Here is a 24,275-nt window from a genome sequence, read left to right as displayed (position 1 = left end):
AACGAGGTCTCTCAGAGGTGTGAATTTTTCATACCCCCTAAGCAAAGAAGCTAGGTCAACCTAAATTTTAGGTGTAGACCAGGCCTCAGGTTCTCTGCACCCCTCCTTCCCCTCTGTACATGGGCATAACAGCCCTGCCCTACTGCAGAGGGTTGCTGTGAGGCTAAATTCCTTACCGATTGTGGGGCACTATGCAAATCGGAGCCAGATAAGTATCTAAGACACATCCAGCTCTGGCAGGAGGAGACGTCTCTCAGGGCTGTGACGGGAGCATTCTCCAGCATGGGAAAGGGACCCACTATGGGAAAATTATTGCTAGAAAGATATTTCCTCCAGTGGTGACTCAATAAGTCCTGTTTCGTCATCTGACACAAGGCTAATCCCCACCCCACTTACTGCAGAGCTGTTCCCTGCAGAACAGTTTGGAGTGCTTTGCCCAGTTTAGCTTTAAATGACTCAAGCGGTAAGACTGGCTTTCACCACTTCCCCAGTTGACTAACAGCCGGGACTGTCTGGAGTTCTCCGGATGCTCCTTATCCTATTTCATCACACTGCTCCTACTCCTGTCCTCCTAAACAATCCCTCTCCCTCCTTGGGCCATACACCTACGTGGGCATCACATCCCCCCTGCTTGGTTGTCATCTGGCTAAAAACGGTCACACCAGCCACTGGCATTAATCCCGAACGTGACCAAGAGAGCCACCTGGCCACAATCCTTTAACCTTTCCTCAACATCGGTGATGGTACTAGGAGATTGCCAAATTGCTGCATCAATTGAGCTACTTCCAAACAATGCTTCAGTTGTGGTGCCATGCAGGGTAATTTCAATACATTTATGTATTCTTACCTCTCTGGGTTTGATGGTCTCCGGGTCCATAGCCTCTTCCAAAAGGCTCTTGTAATAATCCGCGTTCTCCAAGACAGCTTCATCGTCCGGGTGGAACAGGAGGTAGGTCTTGGCACATTCTAGGGCTTTCATGTACTCGCCAACTGCAAGGGAGCAGAGCAGAGGTTGGGGACGGCATGGAGACTACATGGCATGACCGATCCAGAGGACTCAGAGGTGACAGGTGTGTTGCAGCTAACTAGGAGGAGAGATAAGGAAGAAGCCAGCCAGAGACGGATGGATGAGACTTTTCACTCGTACAGACTTTCACCTGATGGCCCCCAGGCTCATGATAGACATTTATGAATCAGCTCCACCACAGCCCTCTGAAATAGCTCTGTCTTATTATCTCAATTTTACATAGGGGGAAACCGAGGCACAGAGAAGTTATGTGGCTTTTCCAAGGCCACCCAGCAAATCAGGGGACGGAGCTAGGACAGAAGCCTGGAATCAGCAGCAGACCACAGTCCCTGAGAGAAAATAAGGGGGATGGAAATCAGTGAATATGAGAAATGAGCAAGCTCCCAGTTTTAAGTCGGATTTATGATTCTCATGTTGTTTATTGCCACATTTGCTTATTCTCGGGCTCTTAGTATATTCCTCTCTAGGACACCGATTGTAGGTGCTTTTAATAAACAGACCATTGTCTTATCCTACATGTTGTTTTACTATCGACAATAAGCACAAGTAATTATTTCTATGGTCTTGCCAATGCTTGCGATTTTGTTGCGACTCTCGCGATCTTTGTTGTTTATTTTAGGTTGTTACAGGAGATTCTCAGTTTACCTTTTGTTAAAAGAGAAGTTTATAGCCCTAGCGTTTGCAGTAAAAAAGCTCAGAAACACAAACTCCAAAGGCTCAGAAACCAGAAAGCCAATGAAAAGATCCCAAAACGTATCATTAAAAAAAGAATCTCATGATTGTTAAGCCAATCTCATGAGTTTGTGGTGGTTGGTTGTGAGCAAATAAGGCTGGTGATGCTGCTTTTTATAAAAGCACTTAGAGCCAGACTTTTTAAAGCTTATTTAGGGGCTAAAGACACAGATAAGCACACAGTGGGATTTTCAACAGTGCGTTGGCATCCAACTCCCCCACCTGGTGCCTATTTAGGCACCTAAATAACCTTTAAAAATATGGCCCTTCACTCTTTGCACTTCATTCAGCTTGGAGAGTAACACTAGGCAGGGCTCTTCCACTCTCAGTTTTTAACTGGATTTATTTTCTGGTTCTCATGCTCTCATAGACTAATGTCAGAAGGGACCATCTATTCTAGTCTGACTTCCTACAAACTGCAGCCCACATAACCTCACCCGCTCCTGAAATAGACCCCCAACTTCTGGCTGAGTTACTGAAGCCCTCAAGTCATGGTTTAAAGACTTCAAGTTACAGAGAATCCACCATTTACACTAGTTTAAACCAGCAAGTGACCCACACCCCAGGCTGCAGAGGTCTCTGCCAATCTGACCTGGGGGAAACCTTCTAGACCCCAAATACGGTGATTGGTTAGACCCTGAACATGTGGAAAAGACCCACCAAGCAGATACCTGAGAAAGAATTCTCTGCAGTAGCTCAGAGCCCTCCCCATCTACTGTCCCATCTCCAGCCAGGGTGGATTTTTGTTACTGGCAGCTGCCAATGGGCCACATGCCATCATAGGCAGTCTCATCATACCATCCCCTCCATACACTTATCAAGCTCAGTCTGGGAGCCAGTTAGTTTTTTTGCCCCCACTGCTCCCCTTGGGAGGCTGCTCCAGAACTTCACGCCTCTGATGGTTAGAAACCTTTGTCTAATTTTGAGCCTAAACTTGTTGATGGCCAGTTTACGTCCATTTGTTCTTGTGCCCACACTGGCACTTAACTTAAATAACTCCTCTCCCTTCCTGGCATTTATCCCTCTGATGTATTTATAGAGAACAATCAGATCTCCCTATAGACTTTGTTTGGTTAGGCTAAACAAGCCAAGCTCTTTGAGTCTCCTTTCATAAGCTAGCCAGTGCCATTACGTTGTGATGGCATACACCCTACAGGAGAATATTTAAATCCCCAACTAAAGCAGTCCCCACTAACCCGAAAAGAGTAACAAAAGCAAGCAAGGGCTGCTAGAAATGGAGAAACCCAGCTTTACCTCTGTAATAGGCAAACTGCAAGTAGTCATAATGGAGAGGAAGGTAGTTCTCAATGGGTGATAAACGCCCAGGACGGGTGGCAAGTTCTCGGACACACTCATGTTGACACACCAGGATCTGCATGTAGTGATCTGCAAGGGAGAGAGAGATATGACAATGTCTGTGCTCAGAAGGCTGATGATCAGCTCTTGAGAGATGGACTCAGCTGGGTTTATGGAGAACAACTTTCATGGCACAAGTAGACCAAAGACACAGGGGCCCCATCCTGTAAGCTGCTGAGTATATTCTGAGAAGTCAGTGGGAACATGCTGTCCATGCCCAATATCTGGGCCTTCTGTCATGTTCCTTTCTAACAGGACTCATAACTCAACTCAGGTCTTGAACATCTTGCAAGCACATAGTCTTCAGGCACAGCTTGGTTGCAGGTGTCTGATGTTTTACTCTGTGTTAACTTCCAAGGGTGTTAATTTTGCACACATGGTGAGGAGAGACTGTACTGCAGAAACCACTATTTCGGTCTAAAGCCACAGCAAAGCCACCTCAACATACAACAGGCCTCTTGAGAGATCTTTGCAATGGGAATCAACAGAAGTTGTCAGACTCGGAGGGTCAAAATTCGGAGGGACACCAAGAAGGAGATCAAAGAAACCTGAGATGTGAAAGACTTATGAAGTCATCTAGCCAATTGGGTGAGGAACAGGGTAAGATTACTCTCTACTACATATTTTCCAGTGGTTTGTTCAAACCATTTTTAAATGGGTCTTGCAACAAGGTTTCCATTGCTTCCTTTTGGAGACTAATCTGTAAAATAACAGGCTCTATTCGAAAGTTCTGACTGATGCACAGCCCATAATTTCCTGTGTTCAATTTCCCCCCTTGACAGCGGAATATACTTCTGTGGGAGCACTCTTTCAAAAGACTTAAGAACTGGATCTTTGATCCTTTCTCTATTGCAAGAGCAAAACGCACAATACGGGACACATCCCAGCTGAGTGACAGTTTGAGATTAATACTGCTGCAAGCCAGGCTGGGAAATTCAATGCAACCATTCAAGCTAAGCCAGACGGAATGTGTACTAATAATATTAAGGGGAGGAATGCTATCGACAGAACCCTTCTGTTCATCGCTTCTTAAAGAGGACACATTTCTCCGGTTAGTTTAACTGAATGGCAAGCATCTTGCCATAAACAAGATTTCTAACTGGTGACAGCACACAGTACAAGCCAAAGCGGACATCTGATTCCACTTTGGGACCTTTTCTGCAATGTACTTACAAATCGACTTTGCTTGCTGTGCCTCTGTATGCAATTAAAACCTTTAAGGAACAAACATAGGTTTGAAACAAAACATGAGCTCTGCTACCAGAGCACCCCCACAAGCTGCCAAAACACTGGCTTTAGGAACTTGCACTGAAATCAAGTGGAAACTCAAAACAGGCCCCGTCTTGCTCTGGGGATTCAAAGAACTGTTAGTGTGAGTGGACATTTGATTTCCCAGACACACTCTGCATCGTGCACTAAAGAGAGAGTGGGGGAGGGGAAAGCTAAACTTTAAACCTACTGGGAGCATCCTAGATCTGAAGGTTGGCAGCAAATCCTAATATCAATCATCACTGACATACAGTGCTTCCCCTCAATGCTCTCAAAGCGTCCTTCAAAACTTTACGGCGATCGTGCAGGAATCATTACCTGCCATTGAAATGCAGCCACCTCTGGGGTGGAGAGTGGCAGCACCACAAAATAGCTCAGGATAGGGAATGAAACATGGTTTTGGAGAAACTTAAAACCATTTTCTCAATAGCATCAGAATTCCCTCTTTCCACTAAATATAATGAGGCTGGGAACCAGAGACCTGTCAGTAAATTATGGAGTAAGACATCCTGTCATGTATCACTCTCAGTCCTCTGTAGAAAGACACGTAACAGCAACGGGAGTCTACGTTATTTTGCCAAGCTGCTCCAGTCAAGCTGGTTTCTATGGGTGGCTGGATGGCTCTGGGACTTGGTAATGGGCTATAAACTCTTTCACCTCCTGGTCACGGATTTAAGTCTCAGTGAGAACTGAAAACCTTTCCCATGGGATGGCTGTTCAATAGCCTCTGGGAAGGGAGTTTCCTGGTCGCTCTCAAGTTCCCAATGGACAGCATCACAAAAACCATTCACAGCACTGGCTCCAGTAGGCAGCAAGGCCAAGGGCTGAGCTGGTCAAGGACACGGAAGAATCTTCTCAGTCTAGATGAGGTCCCTCCGTGTCCACTGTGAGAAACAGGGTGAAGGGAGGTTGCACTGCCCACACTTTATCTGCTCCGGGGCTTCACTCTCCAGAGCTCCAAGCCTAGCACCTTTCACGAACATCACGGCGACGCTCCTCCTCCTCCCGGTACGACCTGATTCTGTTGCTGCTCTGACTATTCCCCAAATGACTCCCCCCCCCCCCCGAAACACACGCAATTGCCATCAGAGTGCAAAGCCACTGAACGCAGCAAGAGCAACATACGTGCACTAAACCAGCATGAGTTTTGCCAACTTTGAATGAGTCCCACCTGCAGCTTTGCCAAATGATCTCCCCAAAGGAGGTGATCAAAGCTGTCTGACGCTGGGACTGTCTCCTTGGGACTCACAGCACAGAACCCTCTGTTTGGAAAGAGGTGGGAACTCAGCAGTGCTGGTCTCTGGGCGCATGCTCCAGGGGCAGGAGGAGCTGCAGATTTTCCTGGTCTCATGCATGATGATGCCCAGGGTTTGGTATAGGTAACCTGAGAGGATGGATGGCAGAGCGGTGTTAACCTATCACACAGAGACTCTTAGGGCTTATCTGCACACAAAAGTGGTACTTTCATTATACCGGTGTCGTTTTAACTATGTTGGTATAGTTAAAGCACTGCAAGCCTCCTAGTATGGATAGAGTTACACAGTTATAAAAAGCTGCTTACACTGCGATAGCTTATTCCTGTATGGAAAGGGGAATAAGATATTCCAGAAGAAGACACCTTTATGCCACTATAACTATATCTACACTAGGGTATGTACTGGTGTATCTACATTGGTTGGGGTTGGGAGTGGGGAATGACATCCCTAACTGACATACAGGTATGAAATCTACCTGCAGATCAGGCCTTTGAAAACTTCTCTTTTCTTCTTGCATGAGTAAATATTAAAAAACCAAACAAACAATCTGCTGTCTCGTTCCAAAAACGATCAATCGATAGATCATCAGGCAAAGAGTCTTCCCTCTTGTTGTGCTCATGGTTTCCCATCTCATTGCTCTCAGTTAGGCTCTAGACTTTGTACTAGCAAATGAGTTTTGACACAAATAAAAACTAATCTGCATTTGAATGGAAATATTTTCCATAGCAGCAGAAGAAAAACAATCCCCCCAAAACCATGCATCAGCTCTCAGAGCTGACAGGCTAACTGCAGATATATGAGACTTCTGAGGCCAAGTGGGCTCAAATGTATTGTTATGCTTTCCCTTACTGCTAATTACAGGCAATTAAGTTTATGGAGAGAGGGCTCCCACTTAACCCTGCCTTGCTCAGGGCCACACATGCAAATCAAAGGACAGTAGAGCAGCAGTGTTCAATTCCCTGCACAGGTTTCTAATCTCTAGTAATTCTTTGCCGCTTCCGCATTATTCTAGCATCTATCCTATTTTTTTTCGTCAGTGTCCCCGGCCTTTTCAGACAATGAGCTGTTCAGAATATGACCTGGCAAAATCCTTTCCTCCCTACCTAACTAATGAAAACAAGGGATGAAGTGTGCTGGGCCTGTTTATCATTCCTGCCCATCCCGGGACCCAGCTGTGCAGCCCTCCCAATCTCAGGAAGTCTAGGCAGCTGGAAGGTATGATGCTCATGTTGGTAAAAGTACAGGACTGGGAGCCAGGAGTTCTGTGTTCCATTCTTGACTCTGCTAATGACTCGCTGACTGATCACGGGCAAGCTGCTTTCTCTCTGTGCCCCCGTTTCCCCCTCTTTATAAACAGGGTGGTAATTCCTCTCCCCAGGGTGCTATGCAACGTTTGCACAATGCTTTTAGATCCCTCAGCTGGAAAGAGCTATAGAAGGGCAATGTCGAGCTGTTATCACTCACTGGGTTGTGAACACATTATCCTGACACAGGGGCCTCGTTGCTCTCAACTGCAGGCTCCTGCGTGCCAGACTTTGGAGCAGGTCAGCAAGTGCACAATTGGCAGAATCTGGATTCCTGACGTTTGGGGGTTTTGGTTCAGCCTGTCACAGTGACAGGGACCAGTCGTGAAATTCAGATGCAGACTCATCATGGACTTCAGGGATAAAGTTGGACCCCTGCATGCACAGGTTCAGAAACAGCCTTCCAATCAGTATTTGGTGGGCACGAAACCTAGCTAGTTTTAAGATGGAGCATGCTAAGTTTATGAATGAGGTCATATGACAGGGCTGCCTCCAACGGCAGGGCACTGGACTCTATGACTAGGGCCCTACCAAAGTTACGGCCATGAAAAACACGTCACGGCCCATGAAATCTGGTCTCCCTTCATGAAATCTGGCCTTTTCTGTGCTTTTACCCTATACTTTACAGATTTCATGGGAGCGACCAGCGTTTCTCAAACTGGGGGTCCTGACCCAAAAGGGGGCTGCGGGGGGTGGGGGGGGCCACAATGTTATATTAGTGGGGGTCGCAGTATTACCACCCTTACTTCTCCACTTGCTTCAGAGCTGGGCGGCCAGAGCGTGGCGGCTGCTGACCCAGGGCCCAGCTCTGCAGATAGCAGCTCAGAAGTAAGGGTGGCAATACCGTACCGTGCCATCCTTCCTTCGGCGCTGCCGATGGCTCTGCCTTCAGAGCTGGGCTCCCGGCCAGCAGCCACCGCTCTCCAGCTGCCCAGCTCAGAAGGCAGCACTGCCCCCAGCAACAGTGCAGAAGGAAGGGTAGCACTCCTGCAACCCACCCCCACCCCCCGACAATAACCTTGCGACCACCCCACAACTTCCTTTTGGACCAGGACCCCTACAATTACAACACCATGAAATTTCAGATTCAAATAGCTGAAATAAGGACATTTAAAAAATCATAAATCGTATGACCGTGAAATTGACAGGGCCCTAGCTATGATCCAGGAGGTTTCTTCAGTCCTGTGTCCTTATGCACATTGTTCTAGACCCCTTAGCATCTTCAAAACACTTTACACGCAGCTAGCTAGTGCACGGCCATGCAGCACGCTGGTAAGGCAGATGTTAATGTCCCCCTTTGGTGGAGGGGAAAATGGAGGCAGAGAGGTGGAGGTCCTGATTTTCAGAAGCGCTGAGCACCCATAACACCAACTGTAATCAATGAAAACTGCAGGTGCTCAGCACCTCTGAACGTGAGCCCCAAGCCCACTGAAGGAGATGGTTTTCAATTCAGGATTAAAAGGAGGAGTCCCTGGGTCCCAGTTGGCTTTACAGTTCAGCGCTGCCGGTTATTGAAGGGAAGCCGCTTTGCCAAATTCAGCAACGGTGTGAAAGTTTATAGTTAAAAACACCCCAGGAGCCAAGGCACATACATGTCCTGCGTCTTAAAGGGACTTGGGGATTGGTTAGAGACCTCACCTGCAATTGCTTCATAGAGGTCAGCTTTATACTCCAAGTACTCGTACTCTTCGAACCGCTGAGGCCCCTCGCACATGACCCGGCACTCCACATCTGCGGTGTAGTAGCCCCGTAGCGCTCGCTCCAAGGACTCGATGGCCAGCACGTATTCTTCTTGATCATAGTGCTTCACCCCTGCACTGTAGTTCTCCTGCAAAGAAGCCCGACAGGCTCATTAGGCAGCTGGGAACCAGGCCCAAACATGTACAGACACAGGCCACGTGCCCGGCAGTGAGGCCCAAAGATTTACAAGGGTATAGGCACTCCCGTGCTCAGCATCGCCACCCACGCCTACCAGATTTAGGAGCCTAAGTCTCGTTTTCAAAAAGGATTTAGGAACTCCGGAGCCTGAACAGCCTTGACTGTCAAAGGGATTTAGGCTCCCAAATGCCTAACCCCCTTTTGAAAGTAAGACTTGGGCTCCTAAATCAGGTAGGTGCTGTAACACTGGGATTAAATCAGTGCCCATGTGGCACACTGGTCTAAAAGAGAATCCTGTAGAACTGCACATTATGCTGAATGAACAGTGATGTTTGCTTAACGAACCTCCTGTGTGTAAATTCTCCAGAGCGCTACAAAATCATTAACCAGTGACTGCGATGAGCCCAGTTTTTGGGTTCATTTTGGTTGCTTCACAAAGCAGTTGTAAAGCTGGCTGAACCGGCTGGGCACTACCAGATAATATCGGCCATATCCAAGACCTTACTGAGTCAATGGGAGTTTTTCCATTGTCTTCAATGGGCTTTGGATCATGCTCATAGACCTGACATAACACCGGTACCTCTCCCAGCATTGGCATAGCTGGGAAAAGAGAGACACCTATGCTCTGGATCAGTCCGGGAATGAAGATGGCTTAAATCCCCCTTTGTCACCCCCACCTCACCCACACCATCCTGTGCTGGGTACATCTCAGGGGGTCTGGAGAATCCAGCCCCCATGTAAATGTGAGAGAGCCATTTACTGAGCCGTCCGTCAAACCAGGCCATTGCGGATACTGAAAGCAGTCAGCGTGTGAGTCAGCAGCTCCTCTACAGAGAGGACAGGTTGGAGGGTTGCGTCACCGGGCATACGACAGGGGATACGTATAACCGAGGATGTGCAGTCAGCTCCAAGAGGACACGCATCCGAAAACAAAAGGGAATTCTGACAGATTTGTTTTCCAGTTGAACCTTCACGACCAGAGAACACTGGCATGTCCACTGCCAGCCAGAGCTTAGCCCTCAGAATTGCACATTTGATGCATTGCCTTGGATGTACATGGATAAAACAGGTGGGTGAATAAGTGCCCTGGCTAAATGCATATGGCTGGACTACAGTGAAAATACAGGTGCACAGATGCCTGAATGGAAGTGTAAATGAATGCAAAATGACCATGCTACCAAGTCTATGTTTACTGACGTAAATCAGAGACACTGTGGTTATCTCTTGGCTATGCACAGGGTAATGGCGCAGCCAGGCAGATGCTAATGGGGTGGGAATTGACAAATGCTGCCTTTCTAATGCCCAGCATAGACATGGCCAAAGGCTCACGCACCGATATTCTCTAGCTAGCACGAGCTCACGTCACAGCATTGTATACGCCATCCAACCGAGCTTGGCCAGTAGCCTGTGTTACCTTCCTCCAGGCCCAAAACTCTTCCCCAAGCTGGCTGACACTTGACGTACGTGTTCAGCTCAGTGGACAGAGCTGGTTTCCCAAACTCACCATGTGCGGCTTGGCCTCTCGATCAACCAGATGGACCTTCCCAGCCATGGTTTTGTAGTTCTCAATGTCCTGCTGCATTTCCATGTGCTCAGGGTTTGCCATGAAGAAGGTGTGAGCTGCATCTGCTGCCTCCTCCAGCTGGTTCAGCTAAAACAAGGGAAGAAACAGGCAGCTGGTAAGTGCCCTGCTAACCCAAGCCAGAACCGCCCTCCGTATGAAGGCACCACACTCAAGATTTCTTTCGCCACCTACCACTGCTCAGCATTCCGGGGGCGTTTGGGACCAAGCTACCACTGCTGCTGAACACAGGGAGGAAATCCTGCCGTTTCGTCTGTCCTAAGGGTGCATCAATGGCCAAAAGCAGGGACTGGGAAGGGACCAGCAGCAAATGAGATCAACATTGAGTGATGGGCGAAATCGAGGAAAAACGGAGCATGCAGAATGAAGGAAGTGATTTCAATGCCAGAGCCAGCCTGGTGCAGGGCAGTTAGAAGATAGGGAGTCTGTTCCTGCCTGCCTGCGTGACCCTGGGCAAGTCACTTTGCTTCTCTGCGACTCAGTTTCCCCAAGTGTACTATGGGATAGCAGCTCCTTCAGAGGTGGGTACAGGCACAGAGCAACAATAACTGCTGCTTGGAGCCAGTAAATACACACAGCCTGGTGCCAAGACTGGCTATGCCGAAACCATTGTTGCCACGTTTGCCCTGACACATCACGGAACACAAACCCTAGCGCAGTGGTCCTCAAAGCTCGTCTGCTGCTTGTTCAGAGAAAGCCCCTGGTGTGCCGGACTGGTTTGTTTACCCGCCACGTCCGCAGGTTCGGCCGATCGCGGCTCCCAGTTGCCGCGGTTCGCCCCTCCAGACCAATGTGGGCTGCGGGAAGTGGCGCGGGCCAAGGGACGTACTGGCCGCCACTTCCTGCGGCCTCCACTGGCCTGGAGCGGCAAACTGCGGCCACTGGGAGCTGTGATCAGCCGAACCTGCAGATGTGGCAGGTAAACAAACCGGTCCGGCGCGCCAGGGGCTTTCCCTGAACAAGCGGTGGACTGGCTTTGAGGACCACCGCTCTAGGGGACGTGTGGAAGAAATCTGGGCGGGTCGGGGGGGGAAACATGAAAGACCAGCCACCCCTCCCATTCTAGACCCCTCTAAACTCTCTGACCTGAATCCCCATGTAAGCCCCGCACTAGGAGGGAACATCCTGCAGTGAAAGTACCCTACTCATCTGCTTTTCCTGCAGTCAGACCCAGGGCTCCAGGCTCTCCTTGGCTTGCACAGGCGACCATGGAGCCCTTGCCAGGCTATTTTAAATTGCAAACAGGCAGATTCTGCTGTCAATCACACCGATGTCATCTGCAGTTAATCCCACTGAGCTAAATTACTCCAGATTTACACTGGTGTAACTGCTATCAGATGCTGGCCCTGCACTGGTCAAGGCCTCCTACACATGTAGAGAGTCCAGCCCTGCGCACACCGGCTGCAGCTGCGGGATTTGCAGGGAAAGAGGCAGATGTGGTAAAACATCTGCCTGCTGACAGCCATACACACCATCATGGGGAGAGAAAAGGATAGGAGACAGCTTCACTGGTTGAGGCCCCTGCCCCCAAAATTAATCACAGCACCATAGAGGAAGAGCTGGTGCAGTTCGGGAGCCAGCTCTCCACGGGTGCCCAAGGGCTGTCCAAGCTGAAGGCTGGTTACTAGTTGTGCTAGACTCTCAGGGCCTGGTTCTCCTCCCACGGCAGGGGGCGGATGCCCGCCAGAGGCCTACCCAGCACGGAAATCCCACTTAACCCTGGCGGTGGTTTCACCGACGCTCCCTCGTGTCTCCGCTCCCTCACATCCGACTCAGTAAATGGTGGGGGCCCACGGTTGAGGAAGTAGATTGCAGCGAGGGAGAGGAGCAGGGTGGACCTAGCCCCAGCCTGCCCTTATTGCACCAGTCTCAGCGCGGGGGAGGAGGGGACGCACACCGGGAAAGCTTGTGGCGGCCACTGGATATTCTGTCTGAGTCAACCAGAAAGCCCCCCGGGGATCCCCACCTCTGCACCCCCCTCCTCAGCAATGGGGCCTGTAGCTTCCAGCCCGAAACCTTTGTAACGATCAGCCTCCGCCGATCAAAGCCACTCGGCACAGACAGCTCATAATGGCACAAGGGTCTCTGCCCTCAACGAGCGGAGGAGTCGTCACACCGGGGACCGCGCCTAACCGATGGGGGGGTCGGCGGGGGCACAAGGGAGCAGTGCGATGGTCCGAGAAGTGTTGTACGCAGCAGGCCCAGCACCCCAGCCGCCAGGCCACTGCCTGTGGTTTTCAGGCATCCCGGGAGAGGTGAGTTAGGAGGAGAGATTTCCCAGGCACACTGCCCTGCCGCCATGATCGGACATTGTCTCCCTGAAATGCCTCCTGCCTGCGTACGGCACTAGGAAGCAGATTCCAGCCACACTTGTGCACATGTGGGAAATTCAGTCTCAATTACAATGATTTGACAGAGACCGAGCACGCCAGCCTTCCTCCCAGAGGGACCACAAAGCCTGGCCGGCTCCCGGAGGATGTTACTCATCCGGGAGAGAACAAGAGACCGTGCTGGACGCTGGCCAGTTCAAAGCCGCACACAGTGTCACAGCACAGCATGACCGAGGGTAAAGTGCTGTAGGGCTGCGAACACGAACCGCGTGCCACTTGGCCAGCACCGCGGGTTGTTGGTAAACCACACTGGTTTGTTTGCTTTGGTCCTGTCTGCTGCTCAGATTCCCAGACCAGATAATTGGCAAGGGGGTCCTTCCATTTGTTGCCTTCTTTCTTAGTCTACGCTGTGGCTCAAGATGTAGGTCACAACGAAGTAGCACACCCTGACTCAGCAGGCCGTCTGCCCAGCACACGGCTGGACCAGCTTGCACCGGTCGGACTTTGATTTGTGTGACCGGTCACACTTTATATTACGGTTCCATTTAGCAACAGTCGATGCAGGGTTAGTACATGACTGACAGATGTTTCAACAAATGATAACGCAATTGTCAGCATGTCTGCCTGGTCTATAGGTTGCTTGTGACATGGGTTATGGGAATTTATAGCACTTCTACAGGGGTTTGTTGGGGACACTGGGGCATGGCCACTAGGTAACTCGAGGGGATGGAAGACCACGAGTGTCGATGAAGCCGCCTCGCACTAGGCCCAGGTGTCCTTGGCCCCCTCTCCTGCCTGGAGGCACTCGCAGCAGCTCTGCGTACTAGGCCCAAGTGTCCTTGGCCCCCCCGCCTGGAGGCACACACAGCAGTTATGCTGAGAGTCTGCAACAATATGTTGCAGAGTCAGACTGCCTGAAACTAAGCAAGGCCAAACAGGGGAGATATGGAAGAACAATGCTGAATAAAGCAGCTTTATGTATAGTTTAACAAATGATACAGAGAATCAGGGAACTAGCTGGGAACTGGATTGGCTGGCTATATGGATACTTGGGGCAGCTTGCTATTGGATAAGTATGCTGGGAAAAAGGATGTATAAAAGCCAGTGTAACTTCCTGCTCTGTTGTGCAGGATTTGAGATTTTATTCTCCCTGTACCTTTTTGCAGCTGCAAATAAACTTTTCTGCTTCTCCACCCCGTTGTGATTATTGGGTGCAGCACACCGGGTAACGAACCAACTCAAGCTGTTGTTCAGCCTCTCGGCACTGGGTGCCGGCAACAGGTTCATACCCCTCTTTAACATGTACTACTTGTGTCTAACAGCTATCAATCCTTTCTAAAACATTCATCAATGGAACCTAAATAATAATTGTGACCATTTTATGTACAGACACTCCTCGCTGTAACATCCCCACCCCTCATAAAGTTTGCCCTGACGACTCTCCTGTGAGTATCATCAGCTACATTTTATCCACTGGGGAGCGCAGATATGCAGAGGTTAAGGCCCAGATTCGTAAAGGGAATTAGGTAGCTAAGTTTCACTGATTTCAATTGGTGCCTAATTCCCCTTTCAGGAGCTGGGCCTAAGTGACTTGCCAAAGGCCGTGCAGGAAGAAGGTGGCAGAGCTCCAAGTTCCCAGCCTGGTGCCCTAACCGCAGGACACTCTTGTCTCTGCATTTCGCTCACCGTTTCTGCACATTTCTCACCCCTTTCCTCCATCCGTTTACAGCACGTTCCAGCCAGTCCCTGAGGAACACGCTGTTCTGCTAGTGGTGAGAGTAACGGACGTGCCACACGGGCCAGCGGGCAGCAGGGCGTTATCTCGGAGCAGACTGTTTACGCCCTATGGGGAATTGACAGTTTTGCATCAAAGGCTTGTCAAAATGCAGCCGTGACATTCAAACTGAAAATGTATTTTCACGTCTCATGGCAAAAGAAATCAAAACCCAAACTGCTCGGAGGGAGGGGGAATCTGTGATGCTTTAACTTCACACTGGAAGAAAACAGACCCTTTGGCAAGCTGGGACGTGCTCCATTCCACTAGGAAACCAGCCACATATTGAGCAAAGGTCAGCCCGCTCTTGAGCGATGAACACGCAAGAAAAGTCATGTTTTTATGTTCCAAATGCAAAAAAAAAACCACAAAAAAAAACTCCTCCCCAAACAAAACAACAAAACAAACAAAAAAAAACCGTACTGTGAAATCCCACGAGATATTGATGCTTTGAGGGACAACATTGTCCCAAACTGAACAAGTATGTTTAATCTTAGCCTAGATCATCCCAGGGAAACCTGAAGGCAGGAGACCTCCACATGCAGATCTCCTCTGCTCAGCGCAGAAGCTGCTTCCGTGATACTAGCCCCCATGGCCTGGCATCCAGCAGAGGGCTCTCCCCAAGGTCAGGATCTCAGCAGGAGATTGGGAGCAGCGGGGTTATAAAAAAAGGGATGGCCGGAACGCCGCCCCGGGAATTGTGCCGCCCCAACCATGTGCTTGCTTTGCCGGTGCCTAGAGCCGGTCCTGGCTGCCTTGTGGCAATTCCCTAGAAGGGGTGTCCATCTGGGGCTCTGGTTCTTTTCTTGTGGCTCCCTTCAGCATGGAGACCTGAAGCCATCCCAGCTCTTTGGGATCCCCTGGAGCCTACTGGATTTGGGGACAAAGCAGCAACTCATTCTACAGGGGGAGGGGCAAACTCCGTAAGTTGGTGCTCACTGGTTTTCCCTTCCCTGTCTGGGACTAAGGCTATGTCTGCACGACATGCTGGGAGTGAGGGTCCCCTGCTCGTGTACACGTACGTGAGCATGAAGAGCCATGCAGCTGGTGGAGGGCAGGGAGCTGCAGCGGACGCACGGCTGAGCCTGAAACCAGCGGGTACGTACGTGCTAGTCCAGTTTCAGGCATCATAGAATCACAGAATCTCAGGGTTGGAAGGGCCCTCACGAGGTCATCTAGTCCCACCCCCGGCTCAAAGCAGGACCAATCCCCAACTACGTCATCCCAGCCAGGGCTCTGTCAAGCCTGACCTTAAAAACCTCAAAGGAAGGAGATTCTACCACCTCCCTAGGTAACCCATTCCAGTGCTTCACCACCTTCCTAGTGAAAGAGTTTTTCCTAACATCCAACCTAGACCTCCCCCACTGCAACTTGAGACCATTACTCCTTGTTCTGTCATCTGCCACCACTGAGAAGAGTCTAGATCCATCCTCTTTGGAACCCCCTTTCAGGTAGTTGAAAGCAGCTATCAAATCCCCCCTCATTCTTCTATTCTGCAAACTGAATAATCCCAGTTCCCTCAGCCTCTCCTCATTAGTCATGTGCTCCAGCCCCTTAATCATGTTTGTTGGCCTCCGCTGGACTCTTTCCAATTTTTCCACATCTTTCTTGTAGTGTGGGGCCCCAAACTGGACACAGTACTCCAGATGAGGCCTCACCAATGTCGAATAGAGGGGAATGATCACATCCCTCGATCTGCTGGCAATGCCCCTACTTATACATCCCAAAATGCCGTTAGCCTTCTTGGCAACAAGGGCACACTATAAACTCATATCCAGCTTCTTGTCCACTGTAACCCCTAGGTCCTTTTCTGCAGAACTGCTGCCTAGCCATTTGGTCCCTAGTCTGTAGCGATGCACTGGATTCTTCCGTCCTAAGTGCAGGACTCTGGACTTGTCCTTGTTGAACCTCATCAGATTTCTTTTGGCCCAATCCTCTAATTTGTCTAGGGCCCTCTGTATCCTATCCCTACCCTCCAGCATATCTATCTCTCCTCCCAGTTTTGTGTCATCGGCAAATTTGCTGAGGGTGCAATCCACGCCGTCCTCCAGATCATTAATGAAGATATTGAACAAAATCGGCCCCAGGTCCGACCCTTGGGGCACTCCGCTTGATACCGGCTGCCAACTAGACATGGAGCCATTGATCACTACCCGTTGAGCCCAACAATCTAGCCAGCTTTCTATCCACCTTATAGTCCATTCATCCAGCCCATACTTCTTTAACTTGCTGGCAAGAATACTGTGGGAGACCGTATCAAAAGCTTTGCTACTGTCAAGGAACAACACGTCCACTGCTTTCCCCTCATCCACAGAGCCAGTTATCTTGTCATAGAAGGCGATTAGATTAGTCAGGCATGACTTGCCCTTGGTGAATCCACGCTGACTGTTCCTGATCACTTTCCTCTCCTCTAAATGCTTCAGAATTGATTCCTTGAGGACCTGCTCCATGGTTTTTCCAGGGACTGAGGTGAGGCTGACTGGCCTGTAGTTCCCCGAATCCTCCATCTTCCCTTTTTTAAAGATGAGCACTACATTAGCCTTTTTCCAGTCATCCGGGACTTCCCCCGATCGCCATGAGTTTTCAAAGATAACTACGGTTACATCCACTACTGTGACCCTTGATGCACTTCTATTTATACTCGTGCTCGCTCAATGAGAGCAAGCATGAGCACGCGCACATGAGCAGTGGAATCACACCCCTCACCTGTAGTGTAGAGGTAGCCAGATTGGCATGTCTGCCCAGTAACTAGCCACCTGCAGATGTCCCATGGTAGCTGAATCAGGCTCACGGGGCTCCTACGGTGTAGAGTCTACCCAGCAATGAAACAGCCCCACAGCCCAAGCCCTGCACACAAGTTAGCTGGCACAGGCCAGCCCCGGGCTTTTCCTTGCTGTGTAGACAGACCCTCAGTGGTAACTGGGCTTGGCTACAGTTGGCCAGATGGTGCATACAGCTGTCCTCTGCCTAGCACTGCTGCAGTGCTCAGGACTCCTGGCTTTAGAGAGGGCTTGTTCCCGGTACGTTACCAGAACAGCACTGTAAAGAAGCCCCGTGTTTATGTTTAATGCTGCTTTGAGCAGGCATGGCCTGGAGCGGAGTAAGAGTGGCAGCCTTGGAATTCAGCTAGAGCAGAAGAATTCCTCTGGAAGCAGCAGGCCCGGCTGAGTGGCTGCAAACCTGTTCCCATTCGGAAACTGGAGCTGGCTGCCAGGGCTCATAAAAGAGGCCAGTTGTTTAACTAGCAGATCGACACCTCCCCCTGCACTGTATGCACGGTTCAGTGGGGCTTGGGAAAATACAAGGCTCGATGAGGATGTATATTTTTGTTCTGAGGCAGCTTTTTTAGGCTCAAACTCTACACCCTGGGTCTGAGCCCTGGGTTAAAGTGATTTATGTGTAGATGGAAGGGGGCTTAGGGTTGAACCCGAGTTCGAACCCTGGGCTTACATTGCAGTGTAGACGTACCTGGAGGGTGCGAGCCCTGCAAGGCCAAGTCAGCTGACGGAGCCTCAGGTTTTTTAATCACAGTGAAGACATGCCCTAAGGGACTTAGCCTGGGGGCACAGAAATCAATTGCAGAGCTCGGAACAGAAACCGTGTCCTTACTGTCACTCCCCTACCTTCCCTGGGTGGCATGTGGAAGGGACGCTACAGATCACGTGGAGGCTGAGATACAAACTTGGGAGAAAACAACTTTCTTCCAGTGGCTGGAATCCTACAGCAGGTGTCCCCCCCGCAGTCGCCTTCAGAATCCTCCTGGCTCTGTGGCAAATGCTAACATGGAAAAACACTTCAGATGAAGATAGGAATCAACTCCAGTGGCATGCTCCATGAACTTCGCCTATCCTGTCATACTCCTGCTTTTCTCATTGGTAACAATGGGCTGAATCAGCCCTCAAATCAACACAGGCACTTCGCCTGGGAACTGAAGCTCACTGAGATTTCTACCACTGTAGTCAAGTTTCGGACAATAAAACCTCTAAACTCTAAGATTTTGTTCTATTGCCCTAACTCAGCCAAAGTCCACTGACAGGTCCAATTCACAGCAGACCCAGAGCAGGGCTGCCTGAGGAGCATGTGTAATTGCCTTTGAAAAGAAAATGTAAGCCCCAGTCAGAGGGCATGTCAAAACAGGCTCCAGCTTTGTCCTTTGAACAGCAAAGCACCAGGGCACAGCAATGCCCAGAGGAACTTGAACAATTTGTCCTGTGCAAACTTGAGAATATTTTTGGCTTTAACCCTGTAGTTACAACCTGTGCAGGAAACAGAGGCTGGCTTTGCTCTTCCTGCAAAACAATAGCTCTCCCGTTTGTGTATTCAATCCAAACAGAAGAGAAAGTTTGAGTTTACACTACAGCACGAGAGAGAGAGAGAGAATGAGAATTATGTCTTGCAACTTAGTTGATCAGGTAAATTCTACTTTATCCATTTTACAGATGGGAAAAATAAGGTTCAGGGAAGTAGTGTGATGTGTCCATGGTCATATTATAAATAGGTGTCAATTCTTAGCATTGAACTCAGGAGTCCTAACTCAAAGTCTCCCCTAAACCCTCGCCACAGAGGGTACATCTACCCTGGAATAAAAGACCCGCTGCACAGCTACGGCTGGCCTGGGTAAGCCGCCTTGGGGTCGCGATGCTCGGCTCACAGGGCTAAAAACTGCAGTGTAGACATTCAGGCTCTGGCTGAAGCCAGAGCTCTGGGACCCTCCCGACCACGGGGTCCCAGAGCTCAGGCTCCAGACAGAGACTGAATGTCTACACTGCCATTTTACAGTCTGCAGCCTGAGCCCAGCGAGCCTGAGCAGCTGACCCAGGCCAGCCACGGGTGCCGTACCACAGCATCTCAATGACCTGGTTGTAAGAATGGTTTTAACATGGATTAAACAGCTACTTAATGACAGCAGAGTATCAGGAATCTTGGGGTCCAGTCTGGCTTCTGAGGGGAGTGATCTCTCATGGTCACAGACCCTTCTGTCCCTATCCCTGTCCTGTCTCTTTCCATCCCAACCCCAGATCTCTGTCCCAGTTTTTTCCCCAGCTCTTCATCCTCATCCCTGTGCCGGTCTCCTTGCTCACTCTCGGTCACCCCCACAGGGGCTCCTTGTCTGATCCGTCATATCCCAAAACCCAGCTCCCAGTTTCCCCCACCTCCCGAGGCTCAATCTTCTCCCCCTTCCTTTCTTTCCTTTGCCCAAAGGTAAGGAATTGAGAATACAAGAGAGACAGGCTCCCTGCCCTCAGCTCCAGAGCCAGCACCCTTAGCCACCAGGTTGGAGCATGCTTGGTCAGCGTGTGGGATGGTGCATGCATAGTCTGGTCACATGCAGGAGCGGTGAGAGATTGGAGCATGCTCCGTGCAGATGGAAGCTCCAGAGAGTTAGCTGCCAGCATCTGTAAAGTGAGATTTTTTCCAAAGTCTTATAATTTGGCCAAATTTGGGTGCATTTTCGTGAGAACCATAAAAGCCATAATCCTGGCACCAGGGCGACCCTCTCCTCCCCCACCAGCTCTGCTCCAAAGCGTGGGGGCTTTCACTAGCGCTGTTCAACGAAATGCTTATACGAATGTTTTTAAAGTGGACAAAACATGGTCTTTTCTCATTCTGAGATTTATGCTGAAACACTGCCCAAACGCACCCACCCGGAGGCACCCGCCTGGAAAACGTCATCCCCAGCGGTTGAAGTTTGGCAAAGTTACAACTGAAAACTGGGTCTTACAGTAAGAAGCGTCAGGCAATCGTAACTAGCGACAGTGCTACCAGCTCAGCCTATAATTACAGCAGGTTAATTGGTGACAAGAGGACACTAGAGAAAAAGAAGCAGCTGATCTGAGATTACATCGATGATTGATGTTAAGGAAATCTTTGCACTGTTCAGAGCTATTTACAGTGCAAACTTCAGCCTTGATCTCTCTCATTCTTGTTAACTTTGCAGTCCTTTGCTTCCAAAGGTTGTGCGTTTAATTCTACCAATAAGCTCAATCCAGCTCTCTACAGCACCAGGACGCGAAGCAAAATGCTGTGTGGTGCGACTGCATTGTTCTTGTGCTTTCTGGTTCCCATTTCTTTTTGAAAGGCGTATAACCCACCAGTAGGTCCCGTGATGGTTTCAGCTCTTCCTGGGGAAACTCACTCTTGTGCAGAGGGCTCGAATAATTCCTGAACAATAGAGAAGTTGCACCTAACTCCTGAAAATAGGGTGTAAGCAGTGCCGGGTGAAACTCAGAACATCTGAGCTCCACCCTTTCAGGGTATCCCCTTCTGTGTTTGCTTCTGAAATATTCAAGTTGCCCTAGAAGCCAAGCAGTGATAAGTTTCTACTTGTCTTGGAGTGTTTAAGTAGAAGCATATATATAAACAAATTCCAAACCAGTAAGCTGTTCTCAGAAGCTAGGGTACAGACGTATTATGAAACACACCAGGGTCTGCTGCCAAATTCCCTTGAGACCCAAGGGAGAGGAAGAATGGTTTAAAGTACAGGACTTGGACTCAGGAGACTTTGGTTCAGTTTCTGGTGCCATTGCAGACTCAGTGTGTAGCCTCAGGCAGGTCACAAACTGATGGAGAGCTAAGTCACAAAGTAAAATAGGAATAATAATAAATAATGCTTCTTTCCTTCACCTTTTCTCGGTCTTCTCTACATACGATTTCCCTGGGACAGGGACCGTCTCTTACTAAGCGTATGTAGAGAGTGTGTGTAGCATATGGGAAATCCCATTCTTGATTGTGGACACTATACTATTAATAACAACTACTAATGGATGGAAAAACAGGATCTCAAAAACTATATATTAGAATTGGACAAAGTACAGAGAAGGGCAACAAAAATTATCAGGGGTGTGAAACAGCTTCCATGTGAGGAGAGATTAATAAGATGGGGGCTGTTCATCTTAGAAAAGAGACGAGTAAGGGGGCATATGATACAGCAAGTGAATAGGGAAGTAGTGTGTTATGTGAAGGCATAAATAAGAACCAAGGGTCACCCAATGCAAACAACAGGCAACTGGTTTAAAACTAACAAAAGGAAGTACTTCTTCATACAAAGCACAGTCAACCCATGGAACTCGTTGCCAGGGGATGTCGTGAAGGCCAAAAGTTTAGCTGCGTTCAAAAAGGAATGAGAAGTTCCTGGAGAATAGGTCCATCAATGGCTTTAGCCATGAGAGTCAGGTATGCAACCCCATGTTCTGGGTGTCCCTAAACCTCCAACTGCCAGAAGCCGGATGACAGGGTTGGATCACTCTAAAATGCCCTGTTCCGTTCATTCCCTCTGAACCATTCAGCGCTGGCCACTGTTGGAAAACAAGATCCTGGGGTAGATGGACTCTTGGTCTGACCCAGTGTAGCCATTCTTATGTATCAGACCCTTACAGTACAATACATCTTGAATTACACTAACACTCCCGGAATGATGTTGTGGGAATATCTTCAAAGTTTTACATCAAAACCTTTACATTTCAGCTGCAAGGTCACATAAACAGAGCACAGCATCAAGAAATATGCAAGAGCCCCGAAACACTATCGCGGGGTCAGCTCAGCTGTGGCAATGACTAGAGAAGGAAAATGAGGAAAAAAGCGCCTTTTTTGAATTTTGAAAAGTGAAATGAAATTTTTCAGCTCAAAACCAAAACTCGTTTCATTTTGTTGGCAAATAGAAAGGTTTCAAAGGAAGTTTGAAAACCTATTTTCATCAAAAAATGTTTAGATGAAAGAATTTCAACCGATTATAGTTTACACTTCTGCAGGGGGTGGACAAACTGTGGCAAACTACTGAATAAAATATTTGTTCTCTGTTTGTACAGCTCCTGACACAATGGGGTGAAATCCAGACCCTATTATAGTCAGCGGGAGTTTTGCCATTGACTTTAATGGGGCAGGATTTCATCCAAAATTAGTGACTTTCGGAAACTTATATGGGAAAGATTTGAACAGGGTAAGGACTGAAGTCAGACTGCAGGATGGACCTCAAGTTAGTACCTGCCTGGTCTTAGCACGATTTATAGTGTCACTTGGCACCTAGAGTGCAGCCAGTTGGTTTACTTCAATAGTGAAAATCCTAGATGGGGAATGACTACCATTGCTCTCAGAGGCTGTATGATAATGTATCAATACAGTATAAACAGCTTGCTCACAATTCACCCTCTTTCTGGTTTTCATTATGAAGCCAATACAGTCTTTCCCCAGCAACCCAATCTAAATCCTTTGCCTTTCTATGATTGCAGGTTAGCAACCAGCAAGGTTTAATACATAATACTCTCTACATTCTTCCCATTTGCTTGGCAACACTGTACCACTAAGGTATCTGGAACACATCTTACACAGAGTATGATATTAGCAGCACTTTGGCTGCTGCTTCATTTTTAAAAGGATAACATCATAAAATCATCATGGATGTGTCATGTAATCCCAATCCTGAACGCCCATCTGCAATCAGCTCTGGCTAGCTCAGCTCCATTCCAGGAGAACTGTTTTTAACTTGGACTTGTGCGTAATAATAATTCTGATATGGACTTGGACTCATTTGCATGGCGATAGATCCTAAAAAAACCCCAGGCTGATCCCAAGTCGCTAAGTGCTGTTCAAATACACACAAAAACACAGTCTCTTCCCCTGCGCAATCTGCAACAAGACTCAACGACAAAGCAATGATGGTCAATAGCTAAAAACTATGACCCTAACCCCGCAATCACTTAGGCATGTACATGACTGTACTCGGGTGAACAGGGCCACGGAGTGCAATTGGACGGCTCACCTGAGTAAAGCTATACATGTGCTTAAGTGACTGCGGGATCAAGATCTACAGTGCTGGAAACAAAATGGAATGATCTATTGCCAGATTTTTGGAGCAAGCAATCCATGGTGTTATAGTGGCTTATTCCTGCATTTTTCTCTGTGTGTGTTTAGACAGACAGACAAAGTGCGTATTCTGTACAATGTTACAGAGTTACAGGAACATTTTCAAGTTGCAAAGTGAATGACTCAAAAGTTAGGAAATACCAGAATGAATGTAGCCTATTCAATGTTAATTCTAACTCTTTTTCCATAAGTACACGACACAGAAATTTATTACATGGTCTCCTATGACTTTTGCCACAGGCTCCCCTTCCTCTCCTGTCTCTTATTTCAATACATTATCATCTGTCAGGATCCGTGAGCTGTCCAGTGTGACTGGCCCAATTCATCCAATTTCCATAATGGATTTCAGAGCCAGTCATGCAGTGTGGGGAGCTGGGGATAGGGGCGAGAAAAGAGGGAGGAGGGGGGGGGGGAAAGGAGGGAAAAAACCAAAACCCCACACACCTAAATTCAGCAGCCTCTTGAAACTTGGAGAGAGCCACAGTTCTCCAACTGTGCCTGAAGAATTTGGTCTTTTATTTTGCAAATGGCTTGGCACAGCTGATGGCTGTGCGCACTTCAGAGGTGATCAAGCACACAGCTACTTCTGTCGGGGTCAATTTATAATGCAGTCCTAATTTCCTCTCCAATTTGTGTTTATGAAATGCACTTAATGTTCCGCACAGACTACTTCCCTGTGAGAAATGCTAGGCAAGCAAACACAAACAACTCAAGCACTTCCCCCATCTTGTAGCTCTCAAAGGCCTAAATATACCGCTTTCCCCTTGAAATAGCCACCATTCCTTACTCAGACAAGGGCTCTTATTTTTCCGGGTACTTCAAAAAACGGTTTGAACATTGGAGAACTCACTCGAGGAGGAATGTGCAGTGACTGCTGGCCAAAGCTTATTTCATTCCACAGGCCAGAC

At 48.7% G+C, this 24,275-nt stretch overlaps 1 protein-coding gene across 3 annotated transcripts in view; it reads right to left on the bottom strand.

Annotated features, from left to right (window-relative positions):
* P3H2 (prolyl 3-hydroxylase 2) overlaps window positions 1-24,275 on the bottom strand; it is a 123,297-nt gene that overhangs the window by 18,111 nt on the left and 80,911 nt on the right. For all 3 annotated transcript variants that reach the window (XR_012160700.2, XM_073359044.2, XM_073359045.1), the window contains exons 2-5: window positions 10,327-10,473; window positions 8,583-8,772; window positions 3,014-3,145; window positions 848-990 (exon numbers count right to left, since the gene is read on the bottom strand). Coding sequence is in view for 2 of the 3 variants with exons in the window: in XM_073359044.2 (XP_073215145.2) it covers window positions 848-990; window positions 3,014-3,145; window positions 8,583-8,772; window positions 10,327-10,473 (612 nt within the window). In the remaining variant the exon portion in view is untranslated. The remainder of the gene's footprint in view (window positions 1-847; window positions 991-3,013; window positions 3,146-8,582; window positions 8,773-10,326; window positions 10,474-24,275) is intronic.

Source organism: Lepidochelys kempii, chromosome 9 (genome assembly GCF_965140285.1).
Source record: "Lepidochelys kempii isolate rLepKem1 chromosome 9, rLepKem1.hap1, whole genome shotgun sequence".
Classification (NCBI taxonomy): Eukaryota; Metazoa; Chordata; order Testudines; family Cheloniidae; genus Lepidochelys; species Lepidochelys kempii.
Note: the sequence above shows the minus strand (reverse complement) of the source record. Positions and strands in the feature narration are given on the sequence as shown.